Raw genomic sequence first — 27,827 nt, 5'->3', positions numbered from 1 at the left:
CCCTTTTGGAAAACTTCAACTGAAGAACTAGCCACAAACCCCCAGAACACAAGGCTGTCTTCTCCCCGTCGCACCGGCAGCTCCTTCAGTTTCACTGTGTCACGATTTGGCAACACACACGTCAGGCCTTTCCCTTGGACCCACTTTTTAGTTGCCAGTGAGCTGAGCTACTGGGCTATTTAAAAATGGATCCTATTTCATCAACAGCTGTAGTTAGATAAATAAAATATTTTGATATTTAAAAATGACAGCAATTATGAGCCAATCTTTATGACTGGGGTGCCAATATTCTACTTTTTACCCAACAAGGAAAAAAAAAAATACCAGTGAGTTTTAGAAGCACGCCACACACTTTCCGTATGTAACCTTTGATACGACAAGGCTGGCTGCCAACCTCCCCAGTACGTCCATTCTGCTGCACGTGGTGCCCGCAAGACTTTGTCAGGTCACATCATTTATGACACTCGGCAGCATCTGTGACACGAAAACTACAGCAGCCACCTCGACCAAAATAGATGGGCCGTGCTCTTGCGTAAAGTGTCATCACCGCCATTCACCGCTGTGTGCGTGGCACTTCAAAGCCAGCGGCGCGGGTATCATGCAGAATGGCAAGGTGCCGAGTGGGGAACAGGAGAGTCACTCGGCCAATGAGGAGGCTTCAGAGCTCGCACGGTCTGTACCACCTCACGTCTCCACTGTGATACTTTCCTGATAAACTGACATTTCATTCCACAGCAATGCGGGGCCAGCAGGTATCAGCAGGCCTGCCTCACAAGTGGGGAAACTATGGCTTAGAGAAGGCAAAGAATCTGCCCCAAATCAGAAACGTAAACTCTGCGAGGGCCGGGTCTAGAATTCAGGTCCCACGACCATGCATTCCAATGGGGTCTCACTAAAGCACCACAGGAGAGAGGGACAGAGGGGAAGGGGGGGGGAGGAGATATGGGGGAGGAGAAGAGGGGGGCAAGGAAGGAGGGAGGGGAAAGAACATAACTAATTTAAAAATTTTCAAGAAAATGACATAGTAAGTTTTATGAAAAGTTCCATTAACACACTTCTGAATAATCTCCTAGATACTTTCTAGATTCTGCTCCTGCTGATAAAATAATAGCACCGACAGCTCACCACGCCTGCTGCAGGGCTGCTGTTAGAATTAGGAGAATCTCAATCATTAAGAGAAATACCTATAAAAGTATTTTGAGTTCTAGCAAAATAAAATTTAAAAAAAAAACATGAAGAGTGCCCTGTATCAGAAGTTACTATGCCCTCATGCTCTACTGTACTTTCTTGACCTGAACACCTCTGAAGATAACAGGCCAGTTATTTTGCGCTCTGTAAAAGTAACTGGGGTCGGTTGGTATTTCCTCATGATCGGCTTCAGGGACGGCCCTTTGGCAGGAATCCACAGGCGTGGCGCCGTGTGCTTTGCATCGGGTGTCCCACGGCTGATGGTGTTTGGTTTGATTATTTGATTAAGGTGTTGTCTGCCCGCCTTCTCCATTGTGAAGTTACTATCTTCCTCTTTGTAAGTAGTAAGTATTCACTAAATCCGGTCAATATCCAGATCAAACTCCCACTGTATGCATTTATTTTTCATGTCAGAATAGACTCGGGTTTCCTGTTTTACGCACCAGGTTATAATCTGTTACCACCATTTATTTTGATGCTCGTACTGTCTCGGGTATCACCAGTGGGAGCGCTCCATGGTTTTTATGTCTTTATGACACAGCAGTGCCTTCCTTCAGGCACTCCTTTACGATCTAGAATTCCAAGAGGCTCCAGTCTTATTTTCTACTTTCCCTGCAGTCCTGGAACAAGCTATGTTTCCAGGATCCTAGTGCCTCCTGTAGAATGATGTACAGAAACCCAAATCTGGGTGCTAGCTGTCACCCAGCAAGGCTTAACTTATTATCGGGTATTTGCAGAAAAGCTGGCCCCAGCTCCTATCAGTGGCTAGAGCCAGAGACCATATGTACACATTTACACAAACACAAACTCAAACACATATACACACATGTTAATACATAAATTATATGAGTCCTATCCCAAAAGTATCCAGCCATGCCCTATGTAAAATAAAGACATTTATTGAAGAAGATACAAGATACAAGGAACACTGTACTTAGGACAATGATGCCTCTGTCTCCTTCAAAGTAGGTACCTTGGGACCTCACTCACTTCTCTCAGTTGCTATCAGCTGCTCCGTTGTATTTTCATGAATCTCATCAATGATCTGAAATCTCTTCCCTTTCAAAGGTGATTTTAGTTTTGGGAAAAGCCAGAAGTCATAAGGTGCCAAGTCTAGGCTGTAGAGGGGCTGAGTTACCTGGGTGATTTGATGTTTTGGCAAAAAACTCCACACAAGAGGTGATGCATGAGTGGGTGTGTTGTCATGATGAAGCTGCCCAAAGCTGCAGCCTTCTGAATCATCTGAATAGTTTCCATAAAGGAATGTTCACACTTAATGCAAAATTTGATGCAGATTTGTTGCTCTACTCACTCAGTCATTTTAAATGAGATGGCCACACAGTATACATGCTCACTCAACAGCATCTACCACCCCCACTGACTAGTACAGTGATGTCATCACTGTTCACACAAGCACATTCCAGTCCCCTCTCCTTGGCTGCCAGGTTTCATCTATGTCACCCAGACAATTCTCGTTATATTAACAATGGCTGAACTTTTTCCAGATAGACCTCCATATGTATAATATATAAAGTTCTATTCCTCAAAAATATAGACAGATAGATTAATAACCAAGATTCCACACTGTGACCTCAGTGCTGAATCCAACAACACAGAATTCATTATAATGTCCTCTCTCTGCCTATTTGTAATTTCTTTCTCCTAATATCCCATTACCCTTAATACATTTATATATGTGATCAGTCCCTGTGTGCAACCAGTCCCCACAACTGCCACCTCACAGACACGCTCCTCATCCTACACAGGTTCCAACACCCGGCTGGGGCTGCCACGCCACCCCAGACACGGATGCCGTCCTCACCCTGCATGGCCTCTGACTCCTGGTATCGGGCACCTCGAGTGCTTTCTCCCCTCCGTCCCTGGCTCAGCAGGGATGGCCTCCTCACCACCTCAGGCTGCGACTTCCTCAGGGAGGCTGCCTCCCTACCCCAGCACGCTCCTCACCACGCTCTGGTTTCCGCGTGCTGCACTGGGCCACCCCCACACAGCACCCAAATGGCTCTGTCTCCCTGCACTGAGCCATGTGGTTCCCGCCCTCCAGCCCCGGGGCACCCACCTTGCCCGATCTCATCTACCATCATTAGGACTGAGCTGTTCAGGAAGAACAAAATGAAGGGGAAGAGGAATCACTATGCTTATTTTTAAATAGAATATTTCCTCTTTTCAAATTTACTAAAAGGAATACATAAATTTCTGTTAACATATACTCGCTGTTTTCAACATTTCTTATCAGCTCCTAAAATGAGCAATGAAGGATTTCTTTATAACTTTACATGACAAATGATAAAAAAGTTCCTATGGTATTGAGCAAAAATATTCTATTTTCCCTTTTCTATATATACATATCTCTATTAATAAATCTCTATTACTCAAATTCAGATATTATAAGCACCAGAATAAGGCCATATCTGAGAATGAAACTTAGGTTTAGAGAGTATTTTAAATAAGTGTACCTAAATTAAATGATCTTAGTAGTTTCCTTCTAAAGAACTCTTCTGTGAGCCGGATGAGATGAAGCAAAGCAGTTAAAAAATAGACATTAATGCCCAAGTCTCAATGTCACCTTACCCTTGAGAAGATATTTTCCAGGGAGCTAGTTAAGGATCTCTTAGCTTTATTTTTCAGAATGTCAAGTTTGAACCTTCCACTGCTGGTCGCATTTTCTGGGATTGTACTATTTGAAATAGCCTATAGGAAAATAAAACAGACAAAAAATTTTAGTTAGGACAACTCAAGAGTGTATGTCCAGGGTCTGCATGCAACATGGTCACTTTTGGTCACTTCTGGTCACACAGCTTCGTGCTCAATGTCCTTTGCTTAAAACATACTCCTCCAACTTCTCTGATCAGCAAACTTCATCCCCCTTAAAACTCTAGACCCCCTCCCCCACCAAAATCTTCCTCTTGAATTCTTTAATTCTCTCCTCTACCCTTACTCTCTACTCCAGCTCCAAAGCTAAGGCATAGCTACTTTTTTGCTCACTGCACACTCTCTTAAAAAGCTACTTTGTTGCCTCTCTCATATGTATCATTTATCTGTCTGCAATCCCTTTTGAAATATTTGAGCCCTTCTCTGGGCGGGAGGGGGGGGGAACATTATTCATGCACCACATTTCTGTTCACCATTACCACGCAGCTTGGCTCAGAGCAGTTTCTCTAGAAAAGCTTGTTTGGTGAATAAATTAAGAAATCACTAATACAGTGATGTGTGATTTGTCCTGAATAATGTGAAATAAAGACACAATTTGCATTAGTGTTATTAAGAGGTAAATATGTAATCATCTCTTTACATGCTGTTGCTGGTGGTCTTTATGTGTATGCAGCTGGAAACATGGTCTAAGCCACATGCACAAAAGTATCATCCCTCAGTTTGCAGCTAGAAGAGCTATTTGCAGGATCCTGCGACTGGTTTGGGTGTTTCTATTTACCACTCAAGACTGTGTAAGATTTTTTGTTTTAAATAATCACCTGAGGCTATATGTATTGCTTTTAGAGAAAGAGAGAGAAGAGAGTGCAGTGGGGAGCGAGGGAGAAACATGGACGAGAGAGAAATATCGATAGGCTGCCTCCCACACACATCCAGCAGGGGATCGAACCCACAACCTTTTGTGTACAGGATGACAGGATGACACTCCAACCAACAGAGCCACCTGGCCAGGGCTGTGTAAGCTTTTAATGAAACACAACGTCTGAAGGGGTTCAGAGGAGGCCTCCGCAAACTGTGCTACTTTGGCATGTGGATTATTTTAAGCTGAAGACAATCAAGACCCTGTGGACTCACAAGATACTTTCACTTCTTCTCCCTCAAAGAACTGAAATAGGGGCCTTGCGCATGATGCGAGTTATCACCAGAGATGACTTATGAACTATCTGTGGAGCGGGGAAAACTTCTGATTACAGAACATCTGCTCTTCTTATCTTCTCATCGTCCTGCAAAGCCCGTCCTCCCCCCAGGAGCCCAAGGCACCTAACCTCATCCTCTACCCCAGAATGCCACGCAGACCCCATTTTCCCTTTCTGTGTCCCACCCTCTCCTGTCTGTGGGGTCTCTGACTCTCTCCAGCGTGTGGGGTTCCCATACACACGTATACAACTTAATTTGGTCATCTTCTCTGATTACTCTGTCCCATGTCTCTTTGATTATGAGACCAGCCAAAAAAACCCTAGAAGGGTGGAAGAAAGCTTCTTCTTCCTCCACATGTTCATATAAATTTAAAATAAAACCATGGATGGTTGTAACTAAAAATTCACGTTCATTCTAAACCATCAACATGTTACTAATGTTTTTATGCAAAAAACACAGATGTTTTTTACCTTTTAAAGCCATAATTATTTTATCTCAATATGCCAATTCCTGTGAAAATTTCCCACAAATTTAGTGCTAAAACATAGGTGGGCTAGGACTTCAGCCCTGAAGATGAGACCACAAAGGAAAGAAAGTCCTCCCCGACTTCCTGTGATAATGTGACTAAACAGAGGGGCACAGCAGGAGCGGGCCAGGGGAAACCTCTCGCACCGCCGGGCCTTCCCCGATGTGAACGTGGGCCTTCTGCTTGGCTTCGCACAGCTGCCTCAGGTGCAAAATCACAAGCTCGTTCTCCTCCTGGTCGCTCACTGGCTTCATTTTCTGTTGAAAAGACAAAACCGAGAGCACACTACGGCAACACGGCTTCTCCCGTTTTATTTTGTTCCCCCTTGGTTTTTGTCTGCCTGGCAGGCAAACACAAATAAAGCTCAGCATTGACTGCCCTTAGATGCAAAAGTAACAATGGCATTCTAGTTACTATCCAATAGTACAACAGGATATATATATCGTAACTTCAGATACAGAAGAGGAAATGAGAAAAACAGGATCTGAGTCTCATTTCTTACATCTTTTTGTGTGAGACTTTTAGGTAATGTTACCTGGACTCGCTCAAAGATGTCGGCTTGCTCGTTATCTGTCAGTGATGACAGATGCCTCTGAATGACCAGTTTGGCTCTTGGCGGGTAGAGACCTACAGGAAACGATGGGAACATGTATTAAACGGAGTGTGGCTGCAGAAATCAGACGTCAATAACGTATTGCAGCTTATCCCTTCGCCAGCAGGCTCTGACGTTAAACCTTCTCCAGGAGCTGCGTCCCCGCCTACAGCAAACCTTGGAACACTGCGATGGAATCACTAATGCACAGCGGAAATCCTCCTCAGCCAAACCACTGGCCCCTGTCAGTGATCCTGAAGTCAGATTCACTAACAACACATTTCTAAGCCATGCCACGCCCACCCCTTAGCCAGGTACCACGAATATAGTAACAATCGAACTAGATACCATAGAAACGTTTGGTGAATTAACTTAGCCTCGTTCCTGACATGGAAATAAAAGCTCGATGCTCACCTTGGCTGAAATCTCTAAGAATAAAACCTGACCTTTGAAAAAGAATAAATAATAATGTTAAAAGGCAGAGCTACGGCTTAGACAGGTATCCCTTCCTCCTCACCCAGGTGCTAGTCTGTGGTAATAAAACTTCAAGGACCACGTGAAAATTTAATGACATTTTTAATGTTATTATTTTTCCAAGAAATTGTTCAGTTCTTCATGTTATGTTATTTACATGTCTATCCTACTGTTACACATAATTTATACGAAAACCTTGGGCAAAAATTCTTTTCCATGAAAACATTTTTTGATCGTATAATTGTTTAAAAAGGGAAAATACAACTCGTGTTTAAAGTGATTCCCAATGACCACCTGTTTTTAAAGAATGCGTCTCCTTTACATAGTTACATGCCACTTACAATACTGCTGCTATACTCTGATTGGAAAGAGGAGACGTAGCTATAAATCATATTTAGTGAACCTCCTAGGTAACCTAGCACTTTAAAATCACTGACAGAATCACATCCAAACACGCAGTTTGAAAAGAACTTGAATTCGTCTCCGGCCGTCGGAAGGTGCACAGTGCCGCCGGGGAGCCTGCTTGAAACCACTTGCACGGTCCCCAGTGGGGACCGGCAGGAAGCAAGCGTTGCTGTGCGGTGTGCCACGCAGTCCTGAGGGGAGCTCTGCAGCTGCCCACAGGGACAGCAGGCACCGCGGCTCATCCTGACACGTGCCGACACGCGCTGCCATCGCTTCTGTGCTGGCAAAGTCTCCTGAAGGGGTTCCTTAGGCAACACAGTAAGAACCTCATTCACAAGGCTGTTTGGCTTTGGCTGTTTACCATTCCAGTGTCTTATTAACATGACTAGGGGGATGAAAGACTTAACAGGGAAGAAGTAGAGAGGGCAGTTAGGTGAAATGTGTAACTAAATCCATAGCCCCAGAGGTTTCTTCAGACCTTTGTTCCAGGACAGAAACTGGAAACAGCTGGAGTTTACTTTCAAATTATACAGGCCGGCTCCACTGCTGCGAATCTGATTCGACTTCCTTCTCCCCGTTTCAGAGTCGCAGATTAGTGAATCAGGGACACTGAGAGGCAAATGTACTGTTTATCCCTCATGCATGCGAGTGTAGGAAAACAAGACTGAGGATAATGCTCCATCTCCACGATGTTCAGCATCACTTTCGTTTCCTATTCTGACGCTGCCTCCTGGATTCCCGTTGGTCCACAGGCACAGCTGGCCCTGCTCCTCCCGCCTAAATGGTGAGACTCACCTGACACAGGCAATCAGCATACTTGTCAGCTCACATCAGCATAGGTATCTACTTTCTTTTTTTTTTTCAATAAAAACAGAACTCATTAACACGGCCAAATTTATTGACAGGATACTATAAAGCTCAGGAAGTGATATGAAATATTATCTACGTGCTACTTATAATTATCTTCCTCACTCAATTTCTGAATGAATCTAAATGCAGTCCTCTTCCCAGCCTTACACTTTGCACCTAAACATGAACAAGCTCAGAATCCATGCTGTTACCTTACTCAGATGAAATAGCTCTGGGAAACACAGAGATGCCCAGGCTTCAAGGCAGCCTGGCCCTGAAAACCCCAGCCTCCTGCTAGACCCTCAGAGAGAAGGCATTGGGTTGCCTTGGAAACAGACTGAACAAGTTCAAATCCTGGTTCTGCTCCTTCCAAGCATTTCGGATGTGGCAGTTATTAACCACCTGTGTCTCAGTGCCTCAGTGTCCTCATGAGTAAACTGAGGATAAAAACAGTACCTATCTTTCGGGGTTTCCCCATGGATTAAGTGGGATAACAAACCGAGCCTAGACAGAGTGACTCCTGTTGTTGCTACTTTTATTCCTTCTGCGACAGCACTGCCCCATGTTTGCTCTCTTTGCCCAATGTCACGGGCAGCGGAAAAAGAAGGTGTCATCCAAGGCCTTTGGAAAACAGCCTGCGTGAATCGTTTTCCAGTCACCATGCATCCCTTGAAACTAGGGAAGCTTAAGTTTTAGAGTTCCTTCAAGATCTTGGCGGGGTGGGCGGGGGAGGGCTGCTAATTCTGGATTCTTAATTCATATGCTTTATCTTTAGAAAGGTCTTTAAAACTATAAACACTTCAGATGCCACTAAACTGAGGTCCACTCCTATAAATAGAGTCCGTCCCACCACTATAGCTTCCCTGTGTGTTAGAGCCTGTTTCTGACGGACTATCTATTCATTTGAAAGTTTAAAGCTTCTTTTCTGTAACAGAAAATATATTTTAAAACACATCTACAATGTAATTTTTTAAAACAGAGATACAAACTTGCTCCTTTACTCCTAACTCTTTAGCTTTGTCTACATAGACATAATTTATTTTTATGGTGTGAGGTTTGAAAACTAAAAATTCAAAGGTAAAAATATTACTCATCATTATTCTATTAACATTTGGAACATATTTGATGCCAAATGCGAATATAAAACATACATATATATGTTTTATATGTTATTACCCAAGTAATATACATTCTACATCTTAAAAATATGAGAACATTATAAATAGAGCTAAATTTGCCTTTTATAGAATCAGTGGGCAAGGGGATAAGAGAAAAGAATTTGTGTAGATTCAAACTGTCTTCCCTAAAATATCTGTTAAGTCTGGAAGGAACGATAGTAATTTTACAGTGGGAAATCCCAGAGACCACCCCGACCAGGTGATAAGGTCGCCAGACCAGGAATGAAACGGCCTCGTGAGCCCCACGAGATGATGTGTTGAGAAGGATGCGGCACGGTCCCACAGTGCCAGGGAGGAGGGACCTCCGTCCACGTGTGAGAAGACATCAAGACAGGCCACAGTGATGGGCATTCAGCAAAATGACTGAGCTACACTCGTGGGGGAAGGTGAGGCCATAAAAGACATGGAAAGACTCAGGAGGGCTTGCAGACTGCGGGGGACCAGGGCGAAATAACCACGTACAATGTGGGATCCGGCCTGAGATCCCGGAACAAAAAGAAAGGACATGAGTGAAAAAAAAAAAGGTGAAAATCAAATGAAGTGTTTAGTTGGGATAATAATATTGCACCAATGTTAAGATCCTGTCCTGATCATTGCACTGGACTGCAGAAGATGTTAAAAATGCTGGTGGATGGGGGAGGAATATTTTGAAACCCTCTGCAACTTTAATGTAAGTCTAAAAGTAGACCAAATTTAAAAAAATTTATAAGAAATACGGGACAGGGTATCATTTTATGTATTTCTCTGAATATATAGCATCAAGGTATGGGTGTTCTTCAGCAAATTATTTTCTTCACTAAATAATGTCATTGTTAGATGTATCCAAGTTCATAAACAGTTAAAATTCACTCCCATTAATTGCTCCATTATATGAACATACTTGAGTTACCCTATTATGCACATTTAGGTTGTTTCCAATTTTCCATTATTTATAAAGAATATAACCTTGGAAATTAAAGTGTCACCTTCTGAACCTAGATAAGAGTTTCCCTTATTAAGACACGGAACTGCTGGTTAGCAGGGCATATGTAGTTTTCCGTTAGAGGGTTTCTATTAGCTGCCCCCAAATGCCGTGCTGACTGCACTCCCATCAGCACCTGCCTAAATGCATCCCTGTCTCTGCAGTCTCGCCAGCCGGCTGCTAATCCGATGCATATCTTGTTGATTTGATTTGCGTGCCTCTGACATACAGTAATATCGAGCATCTTGTCATTTTTATTATCGGGCCTTTTAATTTCCTTTTCACAGGAGTGTATTTTAATATGATTTGCACAATTTCTTACTGGTGGTTTTCTCTTTTTCTGACAGCTAATAAGAGTCCTTACAAATTCTGAATACCAACCTGTTATTCCCTCATTTGTCACTTATCATTTAACTTCCAAATAAGCAGTCATTGTCACATAAAGTTTTTTAATTTCTATAAAATCAAATCTGTCAAGGTCTTCTTTTAATAGTTTTGCATTTTTATATCTTAATATAGACTTGTTTAAGGACAGAACAATATTCTTATTTTCTTTGAATGATTTTAATAGTCTGTTTACTACACACTAAGGCCTTCGATCCACCTACAGTGAAATGCAGTATTTTGAAATGCAGTGAAATGCAGAATTTTTATCTCTTTAAATAGCAAATTGATCCAACACCATTTCTTGAGTAATTCAGCCTTTCCTCCACAGATTTATAATGTTCCCTGTACCATACACCAAAAAAATGTTCCATTTTTGGAAAGGTTATATAATATGTTTGAAAATAATGTGCACTGTAATTATAAAATTATAATTACAAATTTTAAAATCTGAGTATTACATGTAAATAGTCCCTGATTACAGAGTTGAATTGATATTCAATCAATACTTGCTATCCATCATCGATTTTGCCACGTGCCTACGGTTCTGCTACCTACTCAAGAGGAGTCACAGTGTGCATTTACATGACCGGACCACTCTCCGCTCTGTCCTGGAGTCTGCACTCTGCCCACCTATTGTAACACCTGTCGTGCTGAACTGCACTCACTGGCTCCAGACCTGCCTTCTCCTCTCCACTCTGTCAGCTTTCTGAGGGCAAGTCCTCATCTCAACCACTTCTGAGTCCCAAGGGCCCAGCACACTGCCTGGCACATAGGAGACGCTTAACAAGTGCTTATGAAGTTGTGCTTCTTCTCTTACACAGTATTTTTCAAACTTTTTTGTTAGTAAGACCATTAGGAGAAGAAAGGGAAGGTAAGTCAGTCATCTCTCCCTCATGCCCCTCCCCTCCTAAGAATACATTTTTTAAAAAATGCTTTATAATATCACACCAATTATCTCTCTCATGTTTAAATGTCCCTCAAAGTCACACAAGTTTCATTCCCGTCTTCAGCCTTTAGGGAAAGGGAATAATCACCAAGTGAAAGGGGCTGAAAAAGAAAAGACTTAAAACAGCCGACATTCTGAAATGGTTTTGCCTCTCTTCTTTCATTCAACAAATATTTGGTCAGTTCCCGGCTGTGTACATAGCACAGTCTTAAGAACTATGGGAAATACAAGTCCCTTCCTTGAGTCTGCCTTCAGGGAAAAAAAGAAGTTAAGAGTAAAGAAGACGGGGAAAAGAAGAGGGGCAGGCACCGGGCGCCTAGGAGAGACTGACAACGCAAATTTGACTGGTCGTGAGAAATGATCCTTTGGGCCCTTGATTTCCATCGAAACAAAGAACCTTTCAATGACATAGCAACTTTCTCACTTCCCCAGTGCCAAAGCAAACTTCTCTTTTGCAAAGGCCAAGTTATACTGTACCTTCAATCCTTTCACAGAGCTTGTGCAGCGAGTGCATAGGGCAGGCCTCGCACAGCTTGATCTGGGTCTTGGCACTCTGCAGGGCCGCCGCCGTGCTGAAAGCCTGTTTCAGAGTTAGCATCACCTCATCCACCTACAGGAAGCAACAGAACTCAGGTCTGCACAAGCACATGAGCAAGGTAACACACTGAAATCCCAACAGCAATGTCAGACTTTGTTGATGCTGACTAAATAAATAATGGAATTTTGATGACTACAGAACTCTCTTTTTTTTATCCTCACCCTAGGACATGCCCATTGATCATGGAGGGAGAGAGGGAGGGAGAGAGAGAAAGAGAGAGAGAAACATCGAAGTGAGAGATAAATATCTATTGGTTGTCTCTCACACGCGCACCGACTGGGGACTAAACCGGCAACCTAGGTTTGTGACCTGACCAGGAATCAAACCTGTGACCTTTCAGTTTACAGGACAATGCTCCAACCAGCTGAGCTACATCGGCCAGGGCATGACTACAGATCTGAGAGAGAAAATACTCTCTTGAAGCTAGATCTTTAATTACACATTTATTTGAAAGTTGGATGAAATAAGACCATCTTTTAAATTTAATCTTTATTGTATTTTTCCATTACCATTGAGTCCCCATATACTCCCCTCCCCCCTGCAATCGCCACACTGTTTTCCATGTCCATGAGTTCTTTTTCCTTTTTGCTCAATCCTTCTACCCCCTCCCTCCCCTCCTCCACTAGCTCTCCACCTATGGGTCTGTCCCCATTTTCCTTGTCAGTTCAGTGTGTTCATTAGATTCCACATATGAGCGAGATCATACGGTGTTTGTCTTTCTCTGACTGGCTTGAAACAAGACCATTCTAATGTGTGTAGTATAATACTGATCTGTTATTGAATGCTATTTTTTGAATCCCACCAAATGCTATGCTCTCCCAGGCGGGTTGATAGTCAATCAGGTCTCTCTTTAGGTATTCAGATAAAGATCTCTTTGGAATTTTACCTGCAACATATAATGAGCAACAAAGTAGGTTTACTATTCACTTGTGTTGATATGTATCCTATTTACTTTATCCTCCTGGATAATTTTTTAGTGCAAAAAAAAACAAAACCTATTTAAGCAGACTTCTGGGGAGGAAACAAGTTCAATTTATACAATGTTGGAGAAGTCTACAAACATTGCTCATCCTGTCTCTGCGGCCTCTAGTTCATTATCATTTCACCCCTGACTGGTGACACTAAGAGGTCCTGATGTCGTGCTTTCTAACAGCTGGTCTCAGCCCTGGGCCGGCAACCTGAGAACAGCCAGCTGCTTCCTTCCTCGCCCTTCCAGGGACCCAGTCAACAAGTGTGAATCTAGCATTCCAGTTTCCCGGCTGCTGGTTGCTTCTTCAGTCCACAGACAGCTCATCCTCAGGCTCTGTTAAACCCACTTCAGGCCGTGTTGCCTTCTCTGGGAAGCAAACACCCGTGTTCGGCGTGGCTTTCCCACACGCTGCACAGCTGAGATCGAAATCTAACACCTGCACGGAGAGCCGTGAAGCACTAAGGGGCTCATCGGAACTACCTTTAATATCCAAAACCATTTGCCACTGCTTGTAAACTGTTTCTTTTTTAAAGACTCTTATTCCCCTTTCCCTATGACCCAGTTGAAAAAAGATCTAATACTTAAGGGATTTACTCTACTTCTGCATTTGAGTGTATGCGGAACCCAGAATAAAATGAAACTTTATTCTTCTAATATTACTAAAAGGAGAGATCAAACACTAAGTAGCCAGTCATTAGTAGGTTACGTTTTACTATATTACCAACATTTTAAAGGGCTTATGGATACTTTTATATCACTCCAGGAATTAAAATGAATTATTCATAAAGTGTGTTCTTTTACACTATAATTAAAAATAAAGATTTCTAGTTCTTGAAAATAAAAGCATTACATGTTTAATCCCTTCCAATTTTGGTTTCATTTGCCTTATTATGTATTCAAAAGCAATTTCAATTACTTATGCAGAAGTTTATTTATTGCTACATTCTTGCTTCTCATTTATTCAGGGCTCAGCTTTCGTGTAGATTTGTTGTTATTTAGTAATACTGCATTGCAAAAAAGCCTCCAATTGAAATAATAAACTTTCCTGTTTTCTTTTCTATTTCTAGATGAAACAAAAGGCCCTTTTAATGTCTGAAATGTGATTACCAATTTCTTCCAGCCATAAATATTACTAAAAACTTTAGGTGACTTCTGAAATTTTAAGTGGTTTATTTTTTTTAATCCACCTATAAGTTTTAGTCATGGGATCAGAGCAACTACAAGTTCAAATTAGTGTAATATGAATAACTTAATTGCTTTTATTCAGCTATAAAACAAAAAATGTCATAGGTTGTGTTAAAAGGTTAAAAGTTAAAAAATGGGTAAAGATAAATCAATCATATACAAACACAAAGGAAGTATTCTTAGCATTACCATCAAGCAAAAGCAAATTTCCAATGAAAAGTATGCGATGGGACAAATAAATCCAATTTAGGTGAAAATCCATTATGAAGCAATGCTCATAAGCATTTATACACTAAATGTAGGTAGGTATTTCATAGCATTGTAGCATAAGCCTAAGAATTACAGAGTGTGTAAGGACTGCAAAACATTACTGAGTCTACATGGATGGAGAGCAGGAGGACAGTGAGTGGAGGGGGAGGTTAGGGGGTGGAGGGATTGAGCGAAAATGAGAAAGGACTCACGGACATAGACAACGGTGTGGTGATTGCTGGGGGCAGGGGGTGTAAGGGGACTAAATGATAATGGAAAAAATACAATAAAGATTAAATAAAATACAAAAAAAGATTATTGAATCTAATCCTCTGGAAAAAATTAAACCTGTCTTGGTAGCCCGGGTCTTTATTTATTTTTTTTGTTATACTTGCCCTGGTGAAGTATAACAAATACTTCCCCATTACTATGTGTATTTGTGGAATTTTACCTTTTCCTTTTCTATAAGTAGTAGTAACTTCCATTTTTTTCACGCCTCTTAAACCAATTTTGGAGAAAACAGAAATGGCATTGTCTCCAAATCTCAAGGGTTGGTTAAACAAAATCAACCCACTTATCTGCAGCTATATTTCACAAAAGAAGGAAGGAAGGAGTGCTGAGCATCTAAACTTCCAAAATAACCCTCTGGGGCCCATCAGAGAGCACTACACTGTTTATCAATTCATAGCCATTGCTACAGAGAAGCAAAAGAAAGTGCTGATTGTGTATTCTTTGTCCTCAGAGAAGTCAGCATGCGTGGTTTTACCATATATTGTCTTACACAACTGCCAAGCCACATCAATCATATAACGCTGCACAGACCTATAATATTTGACTGTTTTGCTTTGTTCCATTTGTCAGCTGCTTGAGCCATCCTCTGTTATGCAGGAAATTCACACCTAATTTTTCTCCTAGCTTGCAGTCCTGACATCTCCCTATTCAGTTAAGATGCCTTCCGATAAAATTAAACAGGGCTTCAGAGGCTCGAGTGCGGGCCTGTTCTTAAGAACAGCGGTGCCAAAACTGAGATTCTCGTCAAGTTCAGTGTAGGAGGAAGACATTCTCAGCCAGTGCAGTCTGTTGCCCTAGTCACAGAGCGTCTTAAGGTAGAAAAACACAGCATGTTCCCAGACCTTCGACTCTGAATCGCTGTTTCAAAAACTCATTCATTCCACATGCACGAATGCCAAACAAAAATACAACTACACACAAAACAAAATGTGTAAAAAGGGTTGGAAATAAGAACGTTTTGCAGTGTCTTCCTTTTACTGTAGACAATCCAGGAATGAGAGAGTTAACAGCACCCAGAAAATGATCACCTGAAGTCAGGAGTAATACATTCCATCAGTCAAAATACCCTTCACAGGCACCCAGCTAGCATCCTAGAAACACTCGCTGGAGCAGATGACAAGAATACAAAGGGTCCTAACTCTGTGGGATTCATAACCTCCTGGAGTAGAAAGGTGTGAGCCAATACATAAGTGTGGGGATTTGTAGGAGCTGTGAGTGACCTGTGAATAAGGTGTCACAAGAGCTCTGACGACAGAGTGACTACAGAAGTCAATTCCTGAAAACAGGTGTCAGAAGAGCCTTCACTAGGATGTGACATTTAAGCTGGGTCCCAAAAAAGTACCAGGTAGAAAAGAAGAGGAAGTAGACTCAGATTATGGCAGGGCAAGGCCAGGCCTGCTTCCCATCCAGTGAAGCAGCATGAAAGGGACTGTCAAAATAGATAATGAAGGCACACGCCACCTCCTTGTGTGGTGGCAGGGCAGACCCCTGAGGCCCACCTGGTGTCGGTCCCTGCCCCTGCCCAACAGGGAGCCCCAGCCACTCACTGAAACCCTAGTGCTCCTGTGTCGCTCCTGTGTCGCACATGCAAACCATTTGCTGATTCAGCAGCAAACCAAATGAAAGCACTGTCACAGCAATCATCACACCAGCCTCCGAGGTCCGGCCCAGAGAAGTTGAGCGGACAGAACAGCATGTGTGAGGACACCATCCTGGAAGGGGGGGAGGCCTTCAGTGAGGATGGAAGAACAATAAGGCAGGCCCTTCTGCCATGCTAGACAATGTAGATTTTGTCCCTTAAAAAAGAGGTCTAAACTGGGTTTTTTTGTTTTTGTGTGGTTTTTTTAGATTTTATTATTTTTAGAGGGGAAGAGCAGGAGAAAGAGAATGAGAGAAACATCAATGTGTGGTTGCCTCTTGCACGCCCCCTACAGGGGACCTGGTCTGCAACCCAGGAATGTGCTCTGACTGGGAATTGAACCAGTGACCCTTTGGTTTGCAGGCTGTCACTCAATCTTCTGAGCCACACCAGCCACAGGGCTAAACTAGTTTTTGATGAAGAAATACTGAGAGAAAGAAGACTATAGCGTAATATAGAACGTGGATGGAGGACATCGAACCAGGGGCAGGGAGACTAAGATAAAAGCCCAGAGTCAGGGAGCAGAGAGAAAAAGGAGGTAAGGCGGATATAAGGGACATTTCCGTGTTGAGTCGATGGACTTTGGTGAACAGTAAATAGAGAAGGTGAAGAAGAATGCATTGTGGCTTCTAAATTGGGAAGTTAGATGAATGGAGCTGCCAACAAAAAATATGGAATATATGACGGTTTTGCGGAAGACAGGGGAGCTAAGGCTCCAAGAACACGGGGGAAATCAGTCTTAGCTCGAAAGAGGAACAGGGTGGGGAGGCAGTGAGGGGTGAGCCGGGCAGGGGTTGGAGAGGAGCAGGCATGGGCAGCAGACTACCCTGCATTATCAGGCTCTACCTACCTCCTACTTGGTTGGCATTTTTCAGTTTTGTATCCTTGGTTCTCTTCGGCGTTCTCGCTCTTCCTTGCCCCTGGCTACTCACCCCCTCCCATGCTTCAACTGTCACTGACGTCATAACAACCCTGCATTTCCATCTCCAGCCCTGAACTGAACTGTTACACAGGAGTCATTTAGACATCAACACTTAGATTTTTCACAGGTGTGGTCACTTACCTAGAGCGAGAACAAAACTCAAATGGATCTCTCTTGAGTAAGACACTGTGGGTGATACAATGCTATAATCCCTAGAGGAAAAGGGTGGGATCCGGGAGGCACCCCCCAGGAAGTATATTTGTACCAATTCACTTCCATGCCCTTATCATTGCTACACTAAGTCTCCACACGGAGTCTACAGAAAGCACGAGTTACACAGGACTCGTGCACCAAGGACACAAAGAGAATGCTGCCTGGCTTATTTAAACACATTTAAGTGGCATGTGGTAGAAGAAATATTTGTGGGAGGATTATCTGTCCAAGGAAATTTTCTTCTTCACGTGTTGGTGTTATATCTAAAGGTTTGTGTTAAAATGGTTAGGAAAGAGAACACAAGTAGAAAAATAAGTAAGAAATTATAGGAAAAATATCAATATACTTTTATTTACTCAGCTGTATTTCCAAGTTTGCCTTACATGTTTCTTTTCAAACTCCAGTAGCCACCATAAAAGGTGTATGGAGTGTGTGTGTGTGGGGGAGGGGGGGTGAAGGGTGGTAAAGACAAGAATGATCTTTACAATTCCAAAGAAAGAAAATGAAGGCTAAAATAAGGCCATAAAAAATGAAGTATTTTTAAAATAAAGACAGGGCTAATGAAATAAAATAAAATCATTTTTTGCCCTGCTGTATAAGCACTATCTATTCTGAGATGTTGCAGCAATTAAGAGTAAGGAGTCAGAGGCCTTCCTTATCTTCTTACACGAGCAACGGAAAAAGTCACAGCTCTTCTCCTATCATTAGACTTGTCCTTGCCTCCTAGTAAGATGACTGGATTCACTAAGCTCAAGAAAGTATCTTGACTTAAAAATTACCGTGACTTTTTAAAAAGATTTTATGTATTGATTTTAGAGAGAGAAAAGGAGAGTAAGGGAGAGGGAGAGAGACAGAGAAACATTGATTTGTTGTTCCACTTATTCACACATTGTCGGTTGCCCCTCGAACGAGCCCTGACCAGGGAGCAAACGCACAGCCTTGGCGTATCGGGTCAGCGCTCCATCCAGCTGGCCCCGGCCAGGGCCCACCATGACAAACTCTGTTTTTCCTACTGTTGTGTTGCTTTGAAGAGCAGAAACCTATTTCTAGTCGTCCCCTCCTTTTTCCGGTGATGGCTGCTCTGCGAGGCTTGGCTCATAAGAGACTTGTGTGGCCACCTGGGCAGGGGCGATCGTACCACTTACCAGAGACTCGCTGGCACACTGGAACACGTAGCAGATATACTGGCTCAGCCCGGGCTCTGCTGACTCCCGGCAGATAAAGCCGAAGTGATCGACGTGCTTTATACCCTGGAGGGGGAGAGAAGGGGGCGTTCATGGGAATATGTCCTTTTGAACCAACACCATGGAAATCAACATTAGTTCTGTGCTGTCACACTTCTGCAAATCTCCCTGCAGCGCTGTGATCGGGGACGTAATGTCATAACAAATTCATACGGTGGACTTTTGATACATAAAGTAAAGGACACGAACAAAAACTTATTTTTTTTTTCAGACAAGCACTGTTTACTCAGGGCCACAGGAAAAAAAATATGATGGCATGATCCACAGTCTCTTGTAATAAAAGTGCTTCTCAGTGTTTGCAAGTAATGGAATTTACAATTTATTGGTCTTCTTAGAACAGGCAGTCTGGTGATTCATCATAAACCCTGTTCTTGTCTATACGAGGCTAAAAATCGGAAAAATACATCTAACAATGCTCCAATGAAATGATGCCATTTCCAAAAGTGAGCATGAAAAATACAAGAATATTTGTCTCCTTATAGACATTAAAGAGCCACACCAGCTAGAAGAAGACACATTAAAGAAATTGTTGCAGATGTCAGTTATCCAAATCCACCAATCACCATACTTCCTGAATGCAGGCTAAAGAACCTCAGATACACTTAACAAAAAATTCTGAATCATTTGTGAATCTCAGTCAGCCTGAATACATTCATAACCAATTAGTAGACAGTACCCTGTTATCTTAATAACAAGCCCAGGACTTTGAAAAGCCAGTTAGGCAATAATTTATCGTTGCTGTGCAGTCAGCACGCAATGATAAACCCCAATGAAACCCCAATGAAAAAATTTGTAAAAAGAGGACTTGGGAGGCACACAGATCGGAGCTTCAATCTCAGTTCGACCGCCTGCTCAGTATGAGGCATCACACTGGGCTGCTAGTACTTACCTATGAGGCCCCATTTCTCCCGACTGTAAGAAATTTTTGTGATTGGGAACTAAGAAATATCGATCATTGTTTCTGGCACATTTGATAAATGGTAACCACTATTCTTGTAATAATAAGCTCAAGCTATCCAACAGACAGGAAAAGGGAAATCAACTCTGATAAAAAGGAAAAAGTCAATAAAGAGGAGTGAGGTGACAATTCATGAGGTGAAAGTCAGCTCCATCTGGTACAGCTCATTAGTGATTGCAGAATATCTTTTACTAGCTTAGTACTAAAGGGGGAACATTCACAGGGCCTCATTAGCTCAGGGAGTCTTCGGGCAGTGGCCCTGCTTCCAGTAAAGGAAACCACTGTCTTACTCCCCATGCTTGCCAGGGACACGGCCCCACAGATTCTGAAGAAGGAAACATTAGCAGGTGTGCATGTGTTGAAAAGCAAGCCTATTCCTGAACGTGGCCACACTGTACCCGTTCAATGCTGTGGATGGGAGCAGTAAGGAGCAGAGCCACTCAGCAAGGAGCAGAGGTTAACTGGACAATTATTTCTTTCAAAGACTTTCCACAAATTTCTGTTATATGTTCGTTCAATTCATTTTCTGGTCTAGGATGTCAGAATAGAAAGCTTACTTAAACATGTTTTACACATTTGGTTTGGCTGGTTCTTTTTGTTTTTGGCTCCCCACCCCCCTTTATCTATTCTTCCTCCTTGGGTGTTCAATGAGCATTACCAGTTTTCTCACTGAAAGGCTTGGGGACTGTGCGGGTGAGAGGCACTTTTTTAGGATGATTCTCTGTGCTCCGGGGCAGGGGGCAGTCACTCCGCTGGTTCATATGCCACCCTCTCCCCAGCTTGGCACAAGGACCTACATGTGGAAATATCCACTCCACACTATGGAATACCCAAGTGTGAAGATCTGTCTTAACGCATCTTATTCTGATGCTCTACAGAACACGACAGACGCCACAGACTAAGCCACCTGCCCTCACAGAGCTTTTGACCTTGCAGGGACTCCCAGTAAACAGATAATTATGACAATGCTATTTAAATACTTTTTCTGTGAAAGCGGATAATCACTCTACCCAATTTTTTGTCCTTTAAATAGGAAATTAGCAATTTGCGATATATTCTTCCTATAGGGAGATGCTGCCTCTTTTCATTATTAGAGGAGAACATTTTTACCTTTACAACATAATTTTATGTCTCCACATAACAGAACAAAATGAAACACCATTAGCTGAGGCTGAGGTGAGTAATCAACAAGTTATATAAAAACTTGTCATTTTCAAAGGGGAAGATGTCTGACTATCATATCTATGGCACCACTAACTCCAAATTAAAACAACAAAAAAAGGCAGTCTTGACGTTCCAACATTGAACTATAGGAAGGGATCCTGGTGAGACCGAGTTTCCTGTAGGTACATCTAAGTCACCTTGCTGGAACAGAAGTTAGTCCTTCTTTGTTCCCGTGACTTCCTCAGAGGCAGCGTTGCATTTTTAACCTGCCCATATTTAGATTTAGAGGCTCCCTCTACTGCAACATCTTCCTTTTTTTTTCTATTTCTACAATATATTTAGGTAGTTTTACCTTCGGCATATTCTAAATTATTAGTATGGTACTGAGGACACTAGTCAGTGCCAAATACGACCTTGTACACATTTAGCTGTACCACTTATTCAAACGACTTTCAAATATACAGTGCGTGAATTAAAAATAAACAAAAGAACATGAACATTCCAAAGCCTGGTTTTCAAAATTTAGCGTTTACATCAATAGAACTTGAAAGTGCTGGTTCTCCTTTCACTGCCCGGTTCCCGAGTACAGAGCAAACATGACTCAGTGATGCCCACAAGTCCCACTGCCCGAGAGTTGGAGGAACGCTGTCTGTGAAGGCCTTTTCGGGAGAACTCGTCACCACAAAAACTCCATCGGTGGAAGGAGTTTCACGAAGTGACGCTATGAAAAGAAAGGGCTGAGGAAAATGAGGCCAACTGTTATGACAGGAGGAACCTGGGCAGGACTTCGCCACTGAGAAAGACACAAACACATCAACACACTTGGCTGAGGACACAACCACTTGAATGATTACAACTAAAAAGAATATTCCAGTTTGAAGATGTGAAAGCCCAGTTAACTTTGTGGTTAATTTAGAAACAACATTTAGCTGGTTTCCTCAAAACTGTGCTCTACTTCAATACATACCTGTGAACAAGAAGAGATATCTTTAAAATTCTTTTCAAGCACAACTGACTTAGTGTCTGGGCTGATAAGGTTAACCTCAAACCGTCCAACCTTAAAAATAAAAATCAATAAATTCCAGTTAATTTCAATTCACAAGGACCTAACATCTTACTTTACAATTAAACATTCAACTAATAGTATAGATTCCAGTGCCATATCCAGATATACATAATGCATGTGTGCTGCATCATCCAATCCAACCAATATTTCAACTCCAAATAGCAGCTGCCTCATACTTCTTTCTTTTGTCTAAAAAAATCATAAACATTATGTTGGTCTTCATTTACAAGATACAAGAAACTTTTTTTTCAGATTAAAAGTGATTCTCTATTCAAAAAAAAATGAAACCTTTCCTTACTTTGTGATTTCTAAAACTACCAAATTATTTCATTTTAATTTATAATCATACTTTCTCCCAAATGGTGAATAAAAAGGTATACAGGGGCAGGCAAAAGTAGGTTAAATTACCAGCTATCAGTACCTAAAGGATAAATCATAAGGAAGAGTACAAAATAATAACATGAAGAGGACAAATAGGACAAAAAATACAATAATTAATCAATAATAATATAAGAATAAACTTGTGTTTCCTGTACTCACAACTGTGAACCTACTTTTGCTCACCTCTGTATTTGCCATCAGGCAGATAATTTTTTAAAATTTTAAGTAAACCACCATTCAGAAAAATGAACAAACAGCAAGGACTGTCTGTGGCTTGTTCAGAAAAAGAGTAAATCCGGGGGCCCAAAGAAGAAGGAAAACAGGTAACACATCACCAAGGACAAGATGATAGACATTTTATATGCCTAGAGTTATTTTTTTAAAAAAATCTAAAGAACTCATGAACTTCTGATAAAGCAAATATTACACACAGGGACTGTTTACCAAGGTGTGGAATTTCCTTCTCCTGGGTTTTTCACAGCAGGATAAAAGGGCAGTCCTTCTTCCCGCACCGCCCCACCCCGCCCCCAACAAAACTCCAATCTTACAAACTCAGGATTAGAGAAACTCGACATACAGCACTTTGTGACAAATTAAGCTCTTTTAAGTGGAACTTATTTTCTATACCCTGCACAACTTCAAAAACTTTTTACACTTAAGACATTTTACACCTAGAATAAATATAGCTTGCACCAAATGAGTTTAATCCCCAACCCAGTCAATTATCAGGCCTATAGGAGTTCTTTAACATTCTCTTTTGTGTGCAATCTCAGCTGAAAATAAACCTGTGAGCCTCTGAACTTTTTTCCTCTAAAATCTTTCTCTCTCCTCCGCGCCTATTCACACTCCCCAGTTGCATCTTTACATCCTCTATAAAACTGGCTTCCTGCAGTTGTTTAAAAACCAGCAACCACATTTATTGAAGAACCACCTAAGGCAAACTGCTGGTGATATCAAGAGTAATCAACCGTCTCTTCTTATTCCTTCCACCAGCTTTCCAGGAGGCTCCTTCAGTCGCTTCTCTCTCCACCTCTCCCCGCCCTGCCCCCTCACTTCTTACAATCCACATTCCACCTCCGCCTTTCTCTCCACCCCTCTCCCCTTTCCTCTGCTCCTTCTCCTCCCGCCCCCCGATCTGCTTCCCAAGGGGAGAGAATTAAAGCTGGGTAACTGCAGAGGGAGGAAATGGGAGGAGCCGGGCGCCGGGCTGCTCTGCTCCGGCAGCGCACGGCGAACGAACGGCCCAGGGCACGGCGCCAGGGCAGCACCTGAAACAGCATGGTCCTGTTCTTCTCCGAGTCCGAGGGCTGTACGTGACTGGGCGCGCTGGCGTGTCTCCTTCGCAGCTGTGGTTTTTGGCTGTTCTCATGGACTTTCCTTTGCAGGACTCCGGTGACGCTGCTGCACCGAGACCGGAACTCCTGCTGTTCATCAAAGCCAGAATCTTCCAAAATCCGCTCAGGGAAGCAAGATCGGGAGCTGGACAACGCCGGCTGGCTGGCCACGTTTGGTAAGGCAGGGTGGGTGTTGGTGTCGCCATCCTCTTCCTCCAACAGAATGTCTGAGAGTGAACTGGGCCCCTCGACTTCGAAGATGACTCGGTCATTGCCGGCCTCTGGCCCACGCTGCTCGCCCTGGATCTTCAGGCGCTGCTGCTCGTGCAGGCTGAACTTTTCAATGCAGTCGTCAATGAGGCTGGACGGGGCATTCTTGTGGGTCACGGTCACCTTGCCGCAGTACAGGACCTCGAACTTCTGCGAGTTGTAGAAGGCATCCTCCGCGTCCTTGCTGGGCTTGGCATCCTCCTGCATGGCAGCTTTAGACAACTGCCTTATGCTGCTGATCACCTCAGGAACCTAAAGAAAGTAATTAAAACACACTTATTTCGGTTGACTCTTTAGAAATAGTGTATGTTGACCCAGACCTGTTATTATCACACAGAATGCATTCTCCTAGGAAATGATAAAATACGAAAAGTAACTGTGAGACCTTGCATAAGGGAAAACAAATTTCGATTGCACTCAGACATAAATGCCTTAAAAGATGGACATCTAATGGTATCAGTATTACACATTCCCATTTTAAATGTATTCATTTCCCAGGAACAAAACCATGAGATGATATAGGCCACTACTAGCCTTTAATAAATCAGAGTATATCCTTTGAGTACTTTCAAAAGTTATTATGAAGGGCATCAAAAGTTAAAATGAAGGGGAAAAGATAAATTTTTTAAAAGTGTAATAACTGAAAATACATGAATGAATGAACAGATGAATAAGTGTTATTATGAGTCTCAGCTGAAAGGAATGAAAGTTTCAACAAAGAACATGAAATAAACTTCCTGGAGGGACAGATTAAAATCCAGACGCCCTTCATCAGCATTAGCCATCAGGGAAAATACAACTTAAAACCACAGTAAAATAACACAGCTACAAATCCATTAGAGTGGCTACCATCGAAAAGGCCAAAGCCCACCGGGGCAACCATGGAGCAACCGGAACTTGCATACACTGCATTCAGAAATGTTCAACGGCACACACCATGCAGAAAACTGCTCAGCACTTTCTCAGGACTTAAACACAGGCTTAACTCAGGACCCAACCATGGCACTGCTAAGACTTAGCCGAAGCCTGAAAACATAAGCCCACACAAAAGCTTGTGTACGAATATTCACAGCAGCCTTGGTCAAAAGAGCCCCAAACTGGAAACAGCCCAAATGTTCATTAACAAGTAATACCTGATTGGTACAGCCACTATGGGAAACAGTATGGAGGTACCTCAAAATATTAAACATAGAACTACCACAGGACCCAGTGATTCTATTTCTGGGTATAAGTACAAAGGAAACAGAAGCACTACCTTGAAAAGCTGTCTGCACCCCTGAGTTCACTGCGGTATGATTCACAGTAGCCAAAATTCGGAAACAACCCAAGTGCCCATCAGTAGATAAGCAAATAAAGAAGATAGGAAATACATGTGCACACAAATACACAGGAATATTATGTAGCCATCAAAAAGGAAATCCTGCAATTAGGGACAACATGCATGAACCCTGAGGGCATTCTGCTGAGTAAGGCAGACAAAGAAAGACAAATACTATATGGTCTCACTTATAGTGGAATCTAAAAATAAAAATTTAAAGAAACAGGTTCATAGAAACAGTGGAGAGAATGGGTAAAGGGGTCAAAGGTACAAACTTCTAGTTATAAGGTAAGTAAGTTCTGGGGATGTAATATACTTATTACTAGACTTATTGTGGTAATCATTTCACAGTGCATGCATGTATCAAATTATTATGTTGTATACCTTAAACTAATACAATGTCATATGTCAATTATATCTCAACTATACTGAAGAAAAGAGTGAATGGATAAACAAAATGTGGTACATCCACACAATGGAATACTGCTCATCATCTCTCATCTGGTTTGCAGCAATAACCTTGTAACTGGTATTCCTTGGCCCCTTCGATCTATGCTCAAACGTCAAAAGGATCCTTCTCATGTCACTCACCTGCAAATCCTCCAAGCTCCCCATTTCATAAAGGGTGAAAGACAAGCTCCTTACAGTGTCCTATAGGGCCCTTGCCATCTGCATGACATACACGTGGATTAAATGTGCACTGTGGCTATGCATCCTCCATGTTATCGTTAGAGAGCCACCCTGGGTTTCCACCTTTCCATCCCTCCCTCATTAGCTGTGACCTTACTCCTAGGTGACACTCCCTCTCACTCACTCTGCTGCAGCCACCCCAGTCTCCTAGTTTTTTCCCTGAACACACGGGACACACTCCTCTCTCCGGGTCTCTGACCTCCATGCTCCTCCCCCACATAACTGCAAGGCTCACTCCCTCCCCTCAATTAAGTCCATGTGCTAGTATCACCTGTGAGGTAGCATCCATTCTCCCCCCAAGCCCCCTCCCCCCCCACACACAGCCAGCATTGCCCTGGACTTTTTCCCTACTTCAGTACTCTGCATAGCACTTACCAACAGCATTCTGTATAATTTGTTTGCTAAAATGTAAGCTCTAGGAGACTGGTAGTTTCTGTCTCTTTTTTTCCTTCTTCCCTTTTCTCATTTTTTCCTTGTTGAATCCACAGAGCCTGGAATAATTCATGGTACAGAGTAGACCCTCAGTATGTGTATTGGCATAAAACACTGTTTTGGTAACTTTTATCTTTGGAAAAAGAGGAGAGCATCTTATCTACAGTGTTGCTTCACACTCAGACATCTACGGTGCATCTTCAAATGTTCCAGCACCCATTCTAAATCCAGAATTTCTTCTTTTTCATGTGATTATTTGGGATACATTGTCAGAGGATTCACAATTTAAAAGCCACAAAAAAGCCCTGGCTGGCATAGCTCAGTGGATTGAGCACAGACTGCAAACCAAGGCATCACAGGTTCCATTCCCAGTCAGGGCATATGCCTGGGCTGCAGGCCACGGCCCCCAGCAACCTCACATTGATGTTTCTCTCTCTCTATCCCCCTCCCTTCCCTCTCTAAAAATAAATAAATAAAATCTTTAGAAAAATAAAATAAAATAAAATAGTGATTTAATTTAAAAAAATAAAAAAATAAAAACCACAAAAATTTCAGCTGGCTGTGGTGTTTCCTGTGACTCACCCTGAACACCTGACATGACTCAGAAAAAAAGTCAGGTGTTTTGTACTAAAGCATGACAGTCACCCTTAGCACTGTGACAGTTTCCTTTTTATTGTTATTATTTTCTCATGATAGAGAGAGAAGAAGGGAGTGACACCTGAATTTTGGGACACAGAAACATTGCTCTCTGACATTTTCTTTCTTTTTCATTCCAGAGAGAAGGGAGAAGGGAGGTGGGGGAGAGAGAGAGAGATCAATACAAGAGAAACATCGATCAGCCAACCACAGGATCCCCAGCTGGGGACTGAACCTGCAATCCATGCATGTGCCCTGACTGGGAATAGAACCTGTGACCTTTTGGTGTAGGGCACTACCCTCCAGCCAACCAAGCCACACCAGAAAGGGTTCTGACGTTTTCTTTTTACTTTTGTACCCGACAAGGTTCAAAGCTGTGGAGAGTGAGCTAGTTGACACTAAACCCTGCTGAAGGTAAGATAATTCTAGTGCACTTGGCAAAGCCCTAAGATAGAGTGACCCCTTCTCCCTCAAAAACATATTTTTACTAAATACTTTCCATCTGATTTTGCAACCCAAATGCTCCTAAATTTCCAAACATGTCTCTATAAAAGCATGGAATCAGAAATATTATAGGTAGGATATTTTGGGACCTGAAGAATTTTTATCTTGTTACACATATTTAAATTATTTTGGTGGGGTACTAAAGTTATATTGTTTCCCACCATTGAAACTGCAAATAAAGTCAATTCCAACTCAGCTGTGTCACTTACTCCCTACTGGTGCTTGCACATTTTCTCTTCCATTATAATGAGAGCTCTTACATGAATGACTGGTTAGTGGCTGGATTTCTGTAGTCTCACAGGACACTCCCTGTGACCACGGGTAAAGGCCCAACACCTAAATGTACTGAGTAATTCAGTTAATGATCCAGCTTATATTGGGCTGGTCAAAATT

The 27,827-nt window shown here is 42.4% G+C and overlaps 1 protein-coding gene across 4 annotated transcripts in view; it reads right to left on the bottom strand.

Moving 5' to 3' along the window:
* TBC1D4 (TBC1 domain family member 4) overlaps positions 1 to 27,827 on the bottom strand; it is a 178,747-nt gene that overhangs the window by 45,751 nt on the left and 105,169 nt on the right. For all 4 annotated transcript variants that reach the window (XM_036011289.1, XM_036011291.1, XM_036011290.1 and 1 more), the window contains exons 2-8: positions 23,519 to 24,106; positions 21,771 to 21,860; positions 18,583 to 18,687; positions 11,848 to 11,980; positions 6,114 to 6,205; positions 5,725 to 5,835; positions 3,778 to 3,897 (exon numbers count right to left, since the gene is read on the bottom strand). In XM_036011289.1, coding sequence (XP_035867182.1) covers positions 3,778 to 3,897; positions 5,725 to 5,835; positions 6,114 to 6,205; positions 11,848 to 11,980; positions 18,583 to 18,687; positions 21,771 to 21,860; positions 23,519 to 24,106 — 1,239 coding nt within the window. The remainder of the gene's footprint in view (positions 1 to 3,777; positions 3,898 to 5,724; positions 5,836 to 6,113; positions 6,206 to 11,847; positions 11,981 to 18,582; positions 18,688 to 21,770; positions 21,861 to 23,518; positions 24,107 to 27,827) is intronic.

Source organism: Phyllostomus discolor, chromosome 11, assembly GCF_004126475.2.
Source record: "Phyllostomus discolor isolate MPI-MPIP mPhyDis1 chromosome 11, mPhyDis1.pri.v3, whole genome shotgun sequence".
NCBI lineage: Eukaryota > Metazoa > Chordata > Mammalia > Chiroptera > Phyllostomidae > Phyllostomus > Phyllostomus discolor.
This window is presented reverse-complemented; position numbering and strand designations above follow the sequence as displayed.